The sequence below is a fragment of the Pangasianodon hypophthalmus genome, chromosome 26 (assembly GCF_027358585.1).
Source record: "Pangasianodon hypophthalmus isolate fPanHyp1 chromosome 26, fPanHyp1.pri, whole genome shotgun sequence".
Lineage (NCBI taxonomy): Eukaryota > Metazoa > Chordata > Actinopteri > Siluriformes > Pangasiidae > Pangasianodon > Pangasianodon hypophthalmus.
The window spans coordinates 5,176,342-5,194,329 of NC_069735.1; the positions used below are offsets into that span (position 1 = coordinate 5,176,342).

The 17,988-nt window shown below is 37.2% G+C and overlaps 1 protein-coding gene across 3 annotated transcripts in view; it reads right to left on the reverse strand.

Moving 5' to 3' along the window:
* Positions 1–17,988, reverse strand: part of brat1 (BRCA1-associated ATM activator 1) — a 43,741-nt gene that overhangs the window by 12,986 nt on the left and 12,767 nt on the right. For 2 of the 3 annotated variants that reach the window (XM_026932180.3, XM_026932179.3), the window contains exons 6-9: positions 14,143–14,262; positions 13,968–14,056; positions 7,486–7,595; positions 2,216–2,396 (exon numbers count right to left, since the gene is read on the reverse strand). In XM_026932180.3, the coding sequence (XP_026787981.1) occupies positions 2,216–2,396; positions 7,486–7,595; positions 13,968–14,056; positions 14,143–14,262 (500 nt within the window). The remainder of the gene's footprint in view (positions 1–2,215; positions 2,397–7,485; positions 7,596–13,967; positions 14,057–14,142; positions 14,263–17,988) is intronic. The other variant, XM_053229843.1, reaches the window with a different exon arrangement.

Sequence of the window (17,988 nt, forward strand, 5' to 3'; positions counted from 1 at the left end):
TTCATGATAGCACAACCTACTGGTCAAAAGTTACAACATGCCAAAAATGCATCTAACTGCCATTTTTGCTACTACTCTTCTAAATTTTGTCCAATGTTCACAACATTTGGCTCACACCATCTAGAGACCTGTCTGACCAAAGGTTATCAAAGGAATTTTGATATTCAAACCCATTCTCCTGAAGAGTGCTGGCAAATGCAAAAAACAGGATGTGAAGGTGTATCTCAGCAATGCATCTACGTATCACGAAACTAAGATTCTTCAGGACCATGCCCTGGATGTACCCAAGAGGTTTCATTTTTTTTCATTCGAAGAGTTTGTGATAAATTTACAGTTCATTTCTCCTTTAATTCTCTGGAGTATTCAGAAGTGAACGCACACGAACATCTGAAATTCAAGTGTACTTCCTGTTGACCATCGTGGATTTTTTTAAAAACTGTTTTTTTGCTACTTCTACACTTTTTCACCAATCATCACCAAATTTGGCACACGTCATCTTCAGAGTAAGCCTCACAAAAGTTATCAAAAGAATTTTGAATATTCCAATCTGTTGGCCCCAGTAACATACTATTTTTAAAATAATACATTTTTAAACAGTAACATGACAGTAACTTGAAGGTAACCTTTGTAAAAATAAAAAACAAACATAAATGTGTAAAAAAAAAAAAAAAAAAAAATTTTTTATGTAATTGACTAGTAGTTCCAGTGTCAGCTAGCAGCAGTACTGTTTAGTCGACTAGTGGACTAGTCTCGCACATCCCTAATGGACAACATGATTTCCATTCCATTTTCCATTCTGCCATAATCGATTTTCCACCATTTTGAATTTTTCCAAAAAGTTTTCTCACTACTGAGACCAACCCAAAAACAAAACAAAAAAGTTGTTTCTCAGATTTCTGATATATGGAATGGCTTGTCTGTATTTATAAATACAAATTCACTTGTGTGTTCTGGAAACAGGAAATGAGGGCATATCTCAGCAATGGTGTGACATATTCTGATCAAAATTTGTAAATATCTGGAAGACCTTGTCCTAAACAAATTTTACCAACAACCATGAAATTTGGGAGAGTGCTTTGGGAGATCAACCTGAACAAATCATTTTTCCTCAGATTTTTTTTTGATATGATGAACGGTTCGTGCAAATGCACAAGTGAATTTGACGGTGATGTCGGTCGGCATATCTCAGCAATGGTGTGATGATTTTTGACCAAGCTTTTTTGACCAAGTAAATGCCTCGTCCTGGGGACTCCAAGAAGTTTTTTCAAAATCCCCTGTAGGGGGTGCTATAATTCACAAATTAGGTAAAGTGCTCATAACTTTTTAATCACTTAGCATGCAATCATAATTCTTCTTTCTTCTGATTTCCTAGAAGGTGCAGAATGTTCATCATGTAATGAATTTGTGATTTGCCAAGCAGAAAGTCAGCCATATTGAAATTTAATAAAAACCTTATTTTTTTTTTTTGCTTCTTCTCCTGCAAATTTTGTATACCTTTCATCAAGAACTTTGGATTACAGCATTGTGAAATCATTCCAAAAAAAATAAAACTTGCTTCTCAGATTTTTGACGTGTGTGAAGTTTTGTCCATAAACTGAAAATGAATGTGTCACCAAAGAGGAAGTGAGGACATGTGTTAGCAATGCTTTTACATATTGACATCAGACTTGTCACATATATTTAGCAACATGACCTAAAGTTAAGTAGCAAGATTTGACTTAATTTGCAACTTAGGACGGCTACTGAAAACAGGAAGTGTGACAATGGTTTGATGTTTTGACTTCAAATGTGGTATATGTCCTTGGGAACAAGCTCTGATGGTCCCAGTGGCTTCTGATCATCTTCTGTCACAGAAATGTGACATTATCTGGTCCTCTTCATTGCTGTTTGCAGCTATATTTAGGGGTCCAAACACTGAAGATGGATAGGCACCCTATTGGACAGGGCAAATTTGGACAGATGTTTACAATAATAACTCTGCAGCCCAAAAATTCCCTTTGCCCTTCTACTCTGCCGCATATTGAATAGCATCTACATGAAACATTTACTTGACCTGAGCACTATAAACCTTGATGTTAACAGTTTGCACTATCTTGCTGGATATTTACATCAGATTTTTTTTTTTATGTCTGTCACATAATATTTTACACCAATTTCATTTTTTTTTGACTCTGGGGACAACACCACCACAAACAATATAATCAAATTTTCTTACCTGCATAAACAGTGAGGTCACCTAGTAGGTCAATACTGCACTGCTGAACCTTGTAACAGCCAATAAGGTGAGGAAATGTACCAGCTTCCAGTAGAGTGAAGGGGCGATGGCCAATGCATATTTTCAGAAGTTTTATCACAGAAGAGGCAATCAGTTGAACAGGAATATCGGTTAAAGATTTCTTTCCAGGGGAAAACAAAGATATCAGAGAGAGTACACATAATTAGTCATTTCTCAGCAAGTTTTTCTGACTGAATAGGCAGTGTAAAAGACTAACCAGGCCTCTTTACTATTAATTATAAGCCTAATAATTCTAATGTGTCTAATAATAATCATATAATTAGAATTCTGGATACATTTTATGTCCATGGTATACATGTTTCTGTGTCAATATGGACAACTCAATAATTATTGGGACCCTTCAAGAGAACGGGGACTGCATAAAATAAATATTAATGAAAAAAATAAATTCAATAAATATAAAAATACTGTCAATATAATAAAAATGAAGCTTATTGTTTAATAAAATGCATACCTTTTTTTCCCAGAAATAATAGTACTTTGTATAAAAAAAAAATTGGCAGAAAGAATCATTATCCCATGGTGAGAGACAAAAATGAACCTGAAGATTTAAGAATTGGACCAGTTTAAGTTCTTGGGCTTGTCACCTTTCAAAATCAACTATTAGGCACCATCTTCTTAACAAGCTGAAAGAAACACAGCACCTGAACTCATAAGTGATTTATGATATTTTAAAATATTACCCTACTCTTGGTATTAAAACTGATTTTTTTTTTCTAATAAATGTTTCCAGGTGAGTTTCCCATCTTGTATCACTGTACTGTAGTACTAATTATATTTACATTTGATTTGCTGGCCTATACGCTGAATGATAGGTGAGTTTGTTAAAAAAAAAAAAAAAAATAGCAATGCCATTGCACTGCAAAAAACGCATCTTAGCAAGTGGAAATATATTGAATTTAGTCAAATTTGTCTATTATTTCCAATTATAAGATCAAAGCAAACCCAATATATAATTATTAAACCTATTTCCAGACATTTTTACTACTTTGAAGCTTGAAATAGTTTTGTGCAATTGGCAGTCCAATTTTATTTGCCATTTATTTCTAGAAAGAAACAAAATTATCTTCCAATAGAATAAGGAAATTTAAATTGAAATGACTAAAAAATGTCTAGGAATAGTTTCAATAATCTTATATTTGGTTTATTGTAATCTTATTATAGGAAATACTAGATAAATTTGAATATATTCAAGATGTCTTCACTTAAGATGTAATTTTTTTTGCAGTACAGGACTGTACTGCAAAAAAAAGGCAGCAGTAGGAGGCAGAATCTAAGAATTGTATATGTCAAAAAAGTGGCAGAGGTTGGCATGAAAACGAAGGACTCTGTAGCACAACTCCTCACAGAGGATCTATCACTTCAAAAGCCCCAGTGGTTTATTGGACCCACAGAGCATTACGGAGCTATCCTGGAGATGGAGCACCCCCAAAGAATTCATCCTCAGACTACATTATGTGCACTATTATGAAGACATTCTACAAAAATTACTTAGGATGGAACAGATCACTTACAGCAGAATTAACAACTACAGCAAATTAATGATTAATTAAGATCTTTCCAGACTATCCACCAACACTTGTGAAATAGTGTGTGTTGTTCAAAAAAGTAAAGGAGTTGTTGAAGGCCATACCAGGACTAAAGTTGGTTTGCAGTATTTGGTGAGGCTGTGAATTTCTTACAATGGCGAAGAGCATTATTTTATCTGGATAAGGGATAAGCATTTAGAGCATTTCAAGGGTAAGTGGCAAATAATTGTGACTGCCTACCTAAGCCACTGTTTCTTATTAAACTTGATGTTTCTGACTCACGTTCTTAAAAACAATGTCATCATATTTTTAAAAACATATGTTAACATCACGATCTTAAAAACAAGTTAACAACACAACTTCTTGACAATATTTTATACAGTATATACACTCACCGAACTTATTAGGAACACTATACTAATACTGGGCATGGATTCCACAAGATGTTGGAAAAATTCCTTTGAGATTATGGTCCATGTTGACATGATTGCACCATGCAATTCCTGCAGATTTTTCAGGTGCACTTTCATGCTGCAAATCTCCTGTTCTACCACATCCCAGAGGTGTTCTACTGCATTCAGATCCGGTGACAGGGAAGGCTACTGAAGAACACTGAACTCATTGTCATGTTCATGAAAGTGCTTGATGAGTGTATTTTATACTTTTTGGAGCCATCTGAAACTCTCTTGCTACTAGATCTCAGTACTTGTCCTATCAGTAAATTGGTAGTCTCTGTATCTTTTAATTCAATTCAATTTTATTTTTTAGAGCCTTTAACAAAGGACATTGTCACAAAGCAGCTGTAGAAAAGTATATAAATTCTGAATATAAATTTTTAAATGTATAAATTTATCCCTAATGAGAAAACCAGAGGCGAGAGTGGCAAGGGAAAACTTCCTGACATGATATGAGGAAGAAACCTTGAGAGGAACCAGACTGAAAAGGGAACCTATACGCATCTGGGTCACACCGAATGGTGCAACTGTAAATAATTTCCCTTCTATACCTGTGTACTATATGGTCAAAAAGTGCAATTGTATAACCAGGAACTTACAAGTAACTTATGAATATAAGTATCAGAGTTGTTTCTGAATTCATTATGGTTTTAACATAAAGTCTATTTTGCTGAAGTTATCAACTGTTCAATGATAAACAATGATAAACTGCAAACTGTTTGTAGCAATTGCAGTCCTAAGGCTATCATAGCAATTGCAGTCCTAAGCGTGGATGCTAAGTGGTACCATCCACAGTAATCTCATTGATTTTGGCTGTCCATGTTGGGCCATCCTCAGCAGCAGCAAGTGGTTTTCAGGTGATGAGAACTGCAACTAGAAGTAGGACAGTCCTTTGCCTGGTGCATCGTCCCTTAGCACTATGAGTTTTTCACATCACTCCATCTGTGGCCAGCAGGCCTGGGAATACTTGCCACAAACATGGTTGAGTGGTTCTCCTTTGTCATACTGAACACTCTCTTGTATTCCCACAGAATGTAGCCTTTCATGGCACTTTGGCATGCCTAACATGGTTCAGTGGGCTCCCTCAATGTACTGCTGCTGGCTGCTGTTGAGCTTACTAGGTTAGCTGAACTGCTATCCTCTCTTGAAGTCACTGCTCGATCTTCTTATGCCTCACCATCTGCTCATGCTAGCTAGCTAAATGGCCCCTCATTCTCACTGCCAGGCCTGAGCAATTCATTAGCTTCCACATCCGTCACAGATTTACTAGTGGGCCCTTCATTCTGCTAGAGAATTCAGGTATAGCCACCATTTAACCCATGGGTTGGGCTCAAAACAGCACCCGCGCACCACTAAACACTCAATGTCTCAGGGGTATAAAGTTCATTTCCTCAATTGGCCGACCAAACATTTCAGGGCTCAGGGCCTTGTTAATTCCAGACCCTATCAAATCTTCCATTCTGTTTGAAGAAATTTAGTCCCTCTTGCAATTGAAAGAGTATACCCCGTGGTTAAGAACTAGGGGTTCTACTTCCTAGATTTACGTTAGTGGATCAGTGTGATTTTTCCCAATGCCCCAGAGCATAGATGCATTTTGAGGCTTACATTCCAATTCATAGTCCTAGCTTTCAGCCTCTTCCCAGCACCAAAGGGGTTCAAGATACATGCAGACAACCCTGTTGCCTCTGACGGCCAGAGACAAAAGAACACTGTCTTAGCTGGAGAACTGGCGTGTTTATGTACTTATTGCAGGGGTGCAGGTCTTCATTCCAATCAAGCAGGAGCCACACCTGATTTCACCTCTTTAATTAGTTGATCTTGCCTTTCACTAGACTATGAAGTGTGGCTCCTGCTTTAAAACTGAAATTAAAACCTGCACCCACACCTGCCCTTTCCAGATAAGATTGGACACCCCTGCAACAGGTGCATAAACAAACTCCAGTTAGTGCAGAATACAGCCAGAGGTTTTCCTTCAAAGCCCCCAGCTAAGGAATAGCCTTCCAATTAGAGTTTGAGACGCAAACTTTCAAACTTTAACTCTAGATCAAAATTTCATCAGAAAATGTGAAGCTCTGGGGGTTCATGGGCTTATAGAGTTATGGTAAAGTGGAATGTTTTGATGCTGTCAGGTTGTTGCATAGGTTCTCCATGTGATTCGCACTACAGTGTTGATGGCTGTATTACACTGACATTTATATAAAAACTGTGTCATATAGTTACTTTGTGACTTTGCTGACGGTCTTGATATGCGTGCACACACACAAGAAGGTATCCAAGTGATTCTTATTGTGATTATCTGCTGTTCAAAGAACCACAGTAACACTATATGGCCAAAAGTTTGTGGATATCTGACCATAACAGCCATATGTGGGCCTTCCCCAAACTGCTGCCACAAAGTTGAAAGCACACAATTGTGTAGGATGTCTTTGTTTGCTGTAGTATTACAATTTCCCTTCACTGGAACTGAGAGACCTAGCCCAAACATGTTCCAGCATGACAATACAACTCAAGTGGCCTGCACAGACGCTGATCTCAATCCCCCTGAATAACATTTTGGATGAAATGGAAAGCTGACTGTGCCCCAGGCCTTCTTGCCCAACATCAGTATCTGATCTCTCTAATGCTCTTGTGGCTGAATGGGCAAATCCCCACAGACACCCACCAAAATCTAATAGAAAGCCTTGCCAAAAGAGTAGAGGTTATTATAACAGCAAAGGGGGACTAAATCTGGAATGGGATGTTCAAAAAGCACATATGGGTGATAGTAAGGTGTCCACAAACTTTGTCCATATAGTGTACATACTTAACTAGCATTTTTGTTACAATGTAAGTGCAAGATGTACATTTAATGCAGTATATACATAGCAAAGAAAACTCGATTAATAAAATAATGAATTATAAATTACAAAAATAAAACCTTAATTTAGATAACTTAAACAAAACGTATGCTCAATATATTCTGACTTTTTATGTCAGGTCATTGATGTCAATAATATTCTCATATTGTCTACTATGTTTCTTTTTCATATAAATACTGAAATGTCTCCTGCATAATAAACAAGTTTTATTTCACAAAATCTTTTGTTGTTACTGAGGATTACTGGAAATCTGTAAAATTACTATTTTTATTCATTACTATTTATTACTTTTAGTATTTATTACTACTGATAAATGAACATTCATAAATTAATATTGTTCATCCTACCTTACATACATGCTCTGCTATGCCGGACAGGCTCTGAGTGAGCAGACACACACAGAAGGCTTTCAGGGATAGCTGCTTCTCCAAGTGTGATATGTAGCCATTTAGCTTATCTACATCAACAAGAGAGATATATTAGGTTAAAAATATAATGTTAGAAATCTTAGAGTACTTTAATGAACTGGTTCAGGAGAGTGCACAAAATAATTACTGACTGTATTCAGTTTTTTAGAACAAAGAATGGCCTAGTTTCAGGTAAGACAATGTTTTTAAAAACTGTGTTGAACAGTTCAGCAGTTTGAAGATGTCACTTAGAACTTTAACAGCAAACTATTATTTTATTAAGTAATGTCCTATAACCTTGTTGGGAAGTAGGGGTGCAACCAAATATGAATACATTATTCAGAAGGAACAGATAGTGTGTCCTAAACAAACATGAATACAAATTCAAACTGGATGGAGTATTTTTTTTTTTTTTGCACAAACCTGGCAAGAATCAGAATCCCACAGGACAAAACAAAAAAGTTTTTATTTATTTATTTTCTTATTTTTATATAAATGTACATCTATAAAGAACACAAAAATCTCAGGGATGATTGCCAGGTTTCCACAAAATTCCCAATCTAAGTACAACTTAAAACTGCACAAAAAGGGGAAAAAAATGTGGTCGTCTTCTGTTGTTCGACGTGCTGTGCATTCTGAGATGCTTTTCTGTTCACAACAATTGTACAGAGTGGTTATCTGAGTTATTGAGTTATCCGAGTAGCCTTTCTGTCAGCTTGAACCAGTCCGGCCATTCTCCGTTGACCTCTCTCATCCGTCCAAGGCATTTCCGTCCACAGAACTGCCACTTACCGGATGTTTTTCTTTATTGCACCTTTCTGAGTAAACTCTAGAGACTGTTGTTTGTGAAAATCCCAGGTTTTCATTTCAGTTATAGAAATACTCAAACCAGCCCATCTGGCACCAAAATCATTCCATGGTCAAAATCACTGAGATCACATTATTGCCCATTCTGATGGTTGATGTAAACATTAGCTGAAGCTGCTGGCCTGTATCTGCATGATTTTATGTGTTGCACTGCTGCCACACGATTGGCTGATTAGATAATTGCATGAATGTGTAGGTGTACAGATGATCCGAATAAGGTGTTTGGTGAGTGTAAATCTACATTTGGGTGCCTATTGTTAATACAATAGCACTATACATATAATTTGTACTGAAGCAGTTATTCCACTTAAATAAGCATGAGAGTAACAAAGAACTGTGGTCTGTTACAATGATGTAAATTACTCAAGTGGGACAACTGGGAAAGATTGCAGCAATACCGCCTTTCCTAATTCTGGGAGATGAGACACTGGTGTAAAACCACTTGAGTAGAAACTCATTCACTGTGTCTGAGCAGCTTTATGATCATTATGGATCGAAATTACATGCTGGTGCAAGAGATAAGTATGATCGTCTTCCAGAACATCTATACAAGCATCTGTCTGACATATTAATGACAGTTGCACAAACTTAAAAAAATCAAATTGACTCCAGAAAGGTTTGCGGCCTGTGAAATTATATATATATATATGAGTTAAGCAATTTTATTAGTCTATGTATATTTTACATATGTACAGATTCTACCTAATTGATATCTACCTACAGTAGATCTGGAGCCATTCCCAGGATCACTGGAGGTGAGGTTAGACGTCAGTCCATCACAGGCATGCACACACATTCATACAATCATTCACACCTTAAGGCAATTTAGTATGGCCAATGCACCTGCAAGCATGTTTTTGGGAGATGGGTGGAAGCTGGAGAAGTTTGAGGCAACCCACGTGGACACTGGGAGAACATGCAAAACACCTCACAGATTGAGCTCAGGATCAGGAAATTATTCTGATTAACCCCAAATAAAGACTAGCTGTTTCTGTAGGATCCTCACATCATCTTGGTTTCATCTGACTTCTGAAGCCATGGTCTGCAAAGAGCTTATAAAGCCTGTACAGTGTCCCACTCTCAAAAGGTATCAATCAGGAGCGAGGTTAAAAAAAAAAATTCCAAAACATTAGATGTACCATGGAACACCGTGAAGGCCATCATCAACAAGTGGAGCAAATGGAGCACTACAGTGACATCGCTAAAAAGAGGACGTCCCTCTAAAATTTATAAAAGGACAAGACAAAAGCTTAACAGGGAGGCTGCCAAGAGACCTAAGGCAACATTAAAGAAGTTGCAAGAATGACAAGTACTGCTTACTCTCTGCATGTGACAACAATCTCTTATATTCTTCGCATATCTGGGCTATGGCGTAAGGTGGCTAGACAGAAGCCCTTTCTCACAAAAAAACATCCAAGCTCAACTAAATCACGTGGCAAAATGTGTTATGGTCTGATGAGACCAATTCCAAAAGGTATAATAATTCCATAATTCCAAAATTTCAAAAGATATGTTTGGTGCAAAAAAACAAAAAAACAACAACAAAAAAAAACACATCAGCAAAAGAACACCATACCCACGATGAAGCATGCTGGTGGCAGCATCATGCCTTAGGGCTGCTTTTCTTCAGCCAGAACTGGGGCTTTTATCAAAGTGGAGGGAATCATGAATAGCTACAAATACCAGTCGATTTTAGTGCAAAATCTTCAGGTGTCTGCTAGTAAGCTGAAGATGAAAAGTAATTTCTCCTTTTAGCACAAAAATGACTCAATGCATACATCCAAATCAACAAAGGAATGGCTTAACCAAAGGAAGATCAAGGTTTTTGAATGGCCTAGCCAGAGCCCAGACCTGAATCCAATTAACAATCTGTGGGGTGACCTGGAGTAGGCTGTGTACAAGAGATGCCCTTACAATTTGATGGATCTAGAATGTTTTTGCAAGAAAGAGTGAGAAAATATTGCCAAGTCAAGATGTGCCATGCTGATAGACTCTTAGCCAAAAAGACTGGTGTGGTGTACTTTAATCAAAAGGTGTTGCAACAATGTATTAGCTTAGGGATGTGCACACTTACGCAACTAGGTTAATTTTTTTTCTTCTGTTTTTCCCCTAAAATGTTTCTGATTGTTTTTCATTTAATGTTCATATGCTGTAATTTCACAATGAGGGTGGAAAAAGTTCTGACATGATTTATCTTGGTTTCATTTTTTTTTTTACATCACAAAAACCTGCCATTTTAACAGGGGTGTGTAGACTTTTTATATCCACTGTAACGTTTTTAAGAACCATCCCAGAATGTTCCAAAACTTTGTATCAGCAGTCCCAAACTGAAAATTGACCATCCCAAATATTCAATTTCTTTGGTTTACAATACTGTTAGATTTAGTTCTCTGGTTAATTTCTTGTACTGCTATAACAGCATCAGCACTCAGCTACTTTTGGATTATCCTGACTATAAATTTCATATAATTATCACCAAATATCCACCAGCATTGGTAAGAGCATCACCATTACATAGATAGCAATAAGTATACAATATTATCTGAAAATTTATTTTCCAAAAACCCAATGCAATTATACTCAAAAGAGGGTGTATAAAAAGAGAAAGAAAAAACAAACTAGGCTGCAGATTATTGTGCTACAGTAAAAGCACTACACTTTAGCATGTGCATGGTTTGACACACACTCTCAACTGATATTTTTATGATGTCTTGAATACACTACTTTCGTGTATCAGGTTGCTCTAACAAAAAATAGCCTGCTCCTTTTGGCTTTGAACACACTCTTACTGCTGTGTAACAGGTGCACCACTGTTACCAACTCTTTTCAGAGTAAAGTAGGTAAAACACGCTCAAAAAGTTGCTAGATGATATCACAGACTAATTTGCATATTAACTTATTCTCGTGATCACTGACATGCCAAATTACAAATTAGAGTACATAAAGAAGGAATATTTTCTCTTAGAATATATATTATGGGTGGTGCAGTTTTCCCTACTCAGCTTACCCTTGCCATGGGAATTGGAGGTGAGCGTGACATTTGAATCTACACAGCTAACTGACATGGCGATCCACCAACCACAGCTTAGAAGTAGTCATTCTTTTGCGGCAAGCTAAAAAACAGTTCCACCTTCCTTACTGTAATCTAACATTCATTCACTTTTTACTTTACATATTTTACTGGGATATATTATCATCCCAAAAGCTCCCCAAAACAGATTTTACATTGTCCTGTTTTTGTTTTAATAGAAAAAAAGTATGTTGATGTTGTCAATAATTTGAAACTGACAAACGTTAATGGCATCAATCATTGTTAATTCCATGTTTAACACAAATCAGACATTACTTTTGATTTTCGATTAAACTGAATATTTTACATAATGAACCAAATGAAAATGACATGGACAAAAAAGATGGTACCCTTAACTTAATATTTTGTTGCATCACCTTTAGCAGCAATCGCTGCCAACAAGCGATCGTGGTAGTTTACAAGCAGACTTCTGCATTGGGTAACAGGTATTTTGGCCCACTCTTCCTGAGCAAAGTGCTCTAACTGTCTGAGGTTTGAAGGGTGGCTTCTGCACATTGTATATTTCAGATCTTTCCACAGATGTTCAATAGGATTAAGACCAGGGCTCACAGAGGGCCATTTAAGAATAGTCCAATGTTTTCTTTCCCAGCCATTCTTGAGTGCTTTTAGTTGTGTGTTTTGGGTCATTATCCCGTTGGAGGACCCATGACCTTCGATTGAGTGAGAGAGCTTTCTGACACTGGGCAGTATCTTTCTCTCCAGGATGCCTTGATAGTCTTGAGCCTTCATTGTGCCCTGCATAGATTCAAGTCCCCCTGTGCCAGACGCAGCAAAGCAGCCCCAAAACATGAATGAGCCCACTCCATGTTTCACAGTATGTATGGTGTTCTTTTCTTTGAAAGCTTCATTTTTCTGTCTGTGAACAAACAGCTGGTGTGACTTGCCAAAAAGCTCTAGTTTTGTCTAGTTTTCATCAGTCCAAAGGACATTCTCCCAGAAACTTTGTGGCTTGTCAACATGCATTTTAGCAAATTCCAGTCTGGATTTTTATGTTTTTCTTTGAATAATGCTGTTCTCCTGGGTCTTCTTCCATGGAGCCCATTGTTGTTTAAAATGCGAGAGATAGTGAGATCAGATTGTGATGTACCTTGACCTTGGAGTTCAGCTTGAATGGCTTTGGATATTTTCCTTGGCTCTTTGTCTACCATCCGCACAATCCTTCTGATCAACCTTGGGTTGCATTTCTTCTTGCAGCCAAGTCCTGGGAGGTTGGCTAGAATCCCATGGACCTTATACTTTTTAATAATATTTGCAGCTGTAGTCACAGGAACATTAAACAGCTTGGAGATGGTCTTATAGCCTTTACCTTTAAGATGGCTATCTATAATTTTCTTTCTGAGCCCCTCAGACAACTCTCTCCTTTGCTTTCTCTGGTCCATGTTCAGTGTGGTGCACACAATGATACCAACCTACACAGTGGCACGTTTTCTCTCTTTAAACAGGCTGATTGGCTGTTACAAAGATTGAAGACATCTGTGACACTAATTAAGGTTAAACAATTAGCTTGATACAGGAATACAATACAATGATTTCTAATCTTTTTTTAGGGGTACTAAGAAATTTGTCCAGGCTGTTTTAGATTATCTTGGTAAAATAAACAATAAGTCATTTGTCTTCACAATTTTATTGGTTTAATCTATCACATACTATGGGCAGGCAATTATATATGAGACTATTGCTTTTGGTATAATCACTTTTCAGGAACAATGAATGAATCATTGTTTCAAAGAACTGTAAGGGTACCAACAAATTTGTCCATGTCTGTATGTGATTGTGCTCTGTACAGCCATTTAACGTCTTTCAGTATGTAGGCAATTTTTCATGTTAATAATAGAAATTGTAAAGATCATTTATTTGGTCAAAATGTGTAAACTGACGTTCAGATCACCAAAACTGTCGGCTAGTGGACAGTAATTGTCTTTCACTACAGTAGACAATATATTAGTATGAGCAACATCTGACATGGCATGGACTGCAGACCGCATATGCACTTTTGTTATAATTGTGTAAAAAAAAAAAAAAAAAAAAAAAAGCTTAGTCCACTGGTTGCCTATAAATCCAAAAATTCCTGAAGATAGGAGTAAATGTCATTTCAACCAATATCAAAAAATATTTTATCATGGAAAATCAACCACAGTGGTGGGGAAACCTGAAATGCAATACACAGGCGTTATTATTTTTCATGGAGGCCATCCATATCATACACTGGAGTCAAATTTCATTTTGAGTACAAGAATTAATAATTATGTAGTCATTGTTTACTTTTGGTTGTGGAAAAAGAAAAATTATTCAACACTTACATCAGCAATATTAACACTGAAATAAGGTTTGGAGGTTTAACATTCATCTTAAAATCCAGAATGGTACTGTATAGCATAATGAGATCAGTCCACTTTCTTCCATTCTTTAGCCCAATTTAAATACTTTATACTTTCATTTTCCTGATAACACCTAAGACATGCACCTGGTTCATGAAGCTGTAGTGGGGATGCACTGGCACACAGTAGAGGAAGCATGATTACATCTGTGGCTTTCCATTTTAAAACTTCAGGGCTAGAGAAAGAACAAATGAAAGAAAAATTACTGATGTTAACAGTAGACCTATTCAAAAGTAAGAAATTTATCTCTTCTATAGTCACCAGTCTTCCATTTGCAAGATAATTGCTGCACACTGCACAGATTCAGTTGCACTTCTTGAAAACAACATGATGTCCATCAGTGTCTCCACTCTACAATCTGGTTGGATCAAAACAGGACTCCTGTGATAGAATTTTAACAGTAAACATTTTAAAATTAGATTGTGAAAAAATACAATAATTGCTGTCTATTGCCTATACTTGCATTCTACATTTTAGTTTATTAAAGGAGTTCGCAATTTCAGTCCTGGGTCCATATTCATCAAGTTTTCATCAAAAGTAATCAAAAATCAATCAAAATTCATCAAAAGTAGGAATTTGGTCATAACTTTGAAAATTCCAATTTTGTTCATTTCATTTCAATTAATTTAGATTCCTAATACATAAAAGCACTCCTAATTCCACAAAAAAGAAGAAAAGTAGGGAAAAAACAATTTAACAAAATTAATTTTGGGCCATGTTGTAATTTTAACTAAATATCTTAAGATATTATATGTTTATTATAATTTATCTCTTTATTTCAAGATCAAAATATTACGGTGCTAATTTCATTTAATACTTCAACATTGCTAGAGGTCTAATTACAACTAATAACTTTATATCAGGATATTATGCCATAATAAATTAACTTCTTATCTGGTATCCTCAGAAGATGGATTTTCCTTTTGAATTTGGTTCCTTTCGAGATTTCTCTCTCATCTACATTCATATTTCTACATAACTGCTTTGTGACAATGTCTATACAAATAAAATGTAATTTACTTGAAACTCTAGTTGTGTCAAGATATGCAGTTTTGTCTTAATATCTCATTACTTAAAACAACCTGAGTTCAAGAAAGGCCAGGAGAAGCTTGTAACCAAAAAAAAAAAAAAAAAAAAAATCCCACCCATAACACAAAGACCTGGTCTGTTCTGGTCTGGTCTGGTCACCCTAGAACAGACAACTAACCAAAAAAAAAAAAAAAAATCCCCTTAGTTAAAGACTGAACATCTCTGACATAACACTGAAACCTTAGTGTTTAATTTGCCTCACAGTTAAAGTAATTTCATTTGTTGATCTTTCAAATGTGAAAATGTTTTGATGATGGCTTTACTGAAATCAAAACTGTAATAAGCAATTGCTGCAATTATGATATTTTGTGTTCGTTGAATTGCACTCCAAAGACACATTAACAACCTTGCTAGTTACGTAGCTAACTAGATAACAGTGTAGATTAAACTTGCTAATCACATGCTTTCTAATCAGGGAAAGGACTGAAAACTATGGACTAAAACAATGGCAGTGTTTATTTTGATAAGTTATATTAAATGGATTATTTTCTTTTAAAGGAAATTCAACTCTGATACAGCAAGCATGGTTCATGTCACCATTGTAACAGTGTGTGAGACAAACACAGAAAAGGTAATATAATTAACTCTCATGTCCACTACTCCCCCTTTTCCAGTCTTTGGGAATTAGATAGAAAGGGTCTACTATATGGCTATGCCATTTAAGATGCCATAAAATCATAAAATATATTGCTGTAATAAAACAAGCTTAATGTATTGCCTTGTTCTTTCGATGCATTAATAGCAATTAACAGTAGGTGGTACGAATGTAATTAAAAATGAGTGAAGCAAAAGTGAATCTTAAAAGGGCTTCACTCATGATGACTACTGATGGCAGAAATGCCTTACCATGATGTAGAACAAGAACTTTACATAACTCAGTCTTGTAATTAGAAACTTGTTTAAATTAAGTTTAGCATAAGCAGTGAAATCACGTTTTGATGAGAAACATATTTTTTCTTAAATCTAACTGATCACACATTCCATTTTTTTCAGTATACTGTGTGTTGAGATACAATATGTTGCTCCATGTGCCAGCTGTTGGATATTGTGTGAAGTACAGCAAATGAATTTAAATTCTAAGAAATGTGCCTGCACACATGAATCTCATGAAACCACATGAAAAAATGCACATTCTTAAAGGCCACATCTGTAGGCCACTTGGCTGCTGCTTTAGAGGGACACACACAAGTACTTTTACATGTACATGGAAACCCCCTATGAGATGCAGACGTGCAACCTTTGGCATACATGTGTGCTGACATTATTACTCCCACCTTCAGCTACTGGCTTTGGACTCTGGCACTTCAACATTATGCCGTTTGGATTGTGCAGTGTACCAGCTACATTCAGAGGGCTAATGGGAGTGTGTTCTTCAGGGCAATGCGAAAGACATGTGCATAGTATATTTGGATGATATGTTGGTGCATGTCTTGAACTTGCAAGCTGCACTCAATGCACCTGACAAGCTGAGTGCTTCCTAAGCCAGAGTAGAATTAGTCTATCACCTGCAATGAGTTGCTAATCATGGTGGAATCTGTTCACCATTTAAGACACTACTTGTATGGACTCCCATTTTGCACACACACTGACTACGCATCTCTCCACTGGCTTTGAGAACCTGAAGACCAGGAGGCCAAATGGTTGGTTGATTGATAGTAATTAGAATTATAATAGTAATTAATAATTATTAATAGTATAATATTAATTAGAATTTATAATAGTAATAATAAATAATAATAAAAAACATAGCCGTATATACACACACACACACACACACACACACACACACACACACACACACACACACACACACACAGATCATTAAAATGTAACATTAAAACCCCTAACAGGTAAAGTGAATAAGTAAGTAAGTAACTGAAACAAACTCAGTGCTGACAGGACAGCAGTTTGGGGTCTCACTCTTGGTACTGTTGCTCAGCACTACTGACATGAAGGAGTTTAAAATGTGTCTTAAAATGTGACTAGTCAAAGAGGTAATGAAAAGGCCTTTGAAGTGAATAACATTGATTATCTCATTACAGTGGCACCTGTATAGGTTGGGGTATATTAGGCAGCAAGAGAACAAGAGATCAGTTCTTGAAGTTGATGAGTTGGAAGCAGGAAAATTGGGCAAGCTTAGATAAGGATCTAAGTGATTTTGACAAGGGCCAAATCTCCAAAATGGCAGGTCTTGTGGGGTGTTCCCGGTATGCAGTGGTTAGTACCTACCAAAGTGGTCCAAGGAAGGATAACCGGTGAACTAGCAACAGGGTCATGGGGGCCCAAGGATGCGTGTGGGGAGCAAAGGCTAGCCCGTCTGGTCTGATCCCACAGAAGAGCTACTGTACCACAAGCTGCTGAAAAAGTTAATGCTGGCTATGATAGAAAGGAGTCAGAACACGCAGTGCATCGCAGCTTGCTGCATATGGGGCTGCGTAGCTGCAGACCATTTAGAATGCCCATGCTGACCACGGTCCCATGCTGACCCCCATTGTTTTGGACAGCCTTAACGCATGGCCCAATCGCAACCACAGCGCCAATCTACCCTCCTGGAGAAGACGGAGGACTATAAAAGGAGCCAACGGCAGCTCTGCTAAAAAGGTAGGCGATAAAGGCGACATTGCTAAAGTGTGTTTCTGTCTCTCCTCTTTCAGAAGGCGATGTCAGTGAGGAAAACGATCCCTTTCTGCCTTCAGCTGCACACTCACGCCCCTGAGAGCTGCCGCTGTCACACCTCCATCTCCTTCAGGCGCTTCTATCCTGGGACTGCCACACCACACGCAGAGATGACACCACCCTCACTCATCCTCACCATCCACTCTCCCTGCACATGTTGAGATTGCTGCATTGACTTCCTCACACTGTAAATAAAAGGGAACATTGCCCCTAGCGTCGGTCTCTGGATGCTGGTGTGCTGTGTCTAGAGGTCTTGCTCGTCACAGACACGCATCACCTACCTTAACAGTGTTGCAGACCAAGTACACCCCTTCATGGCAATGGCATTCCCTAATGGGAGTA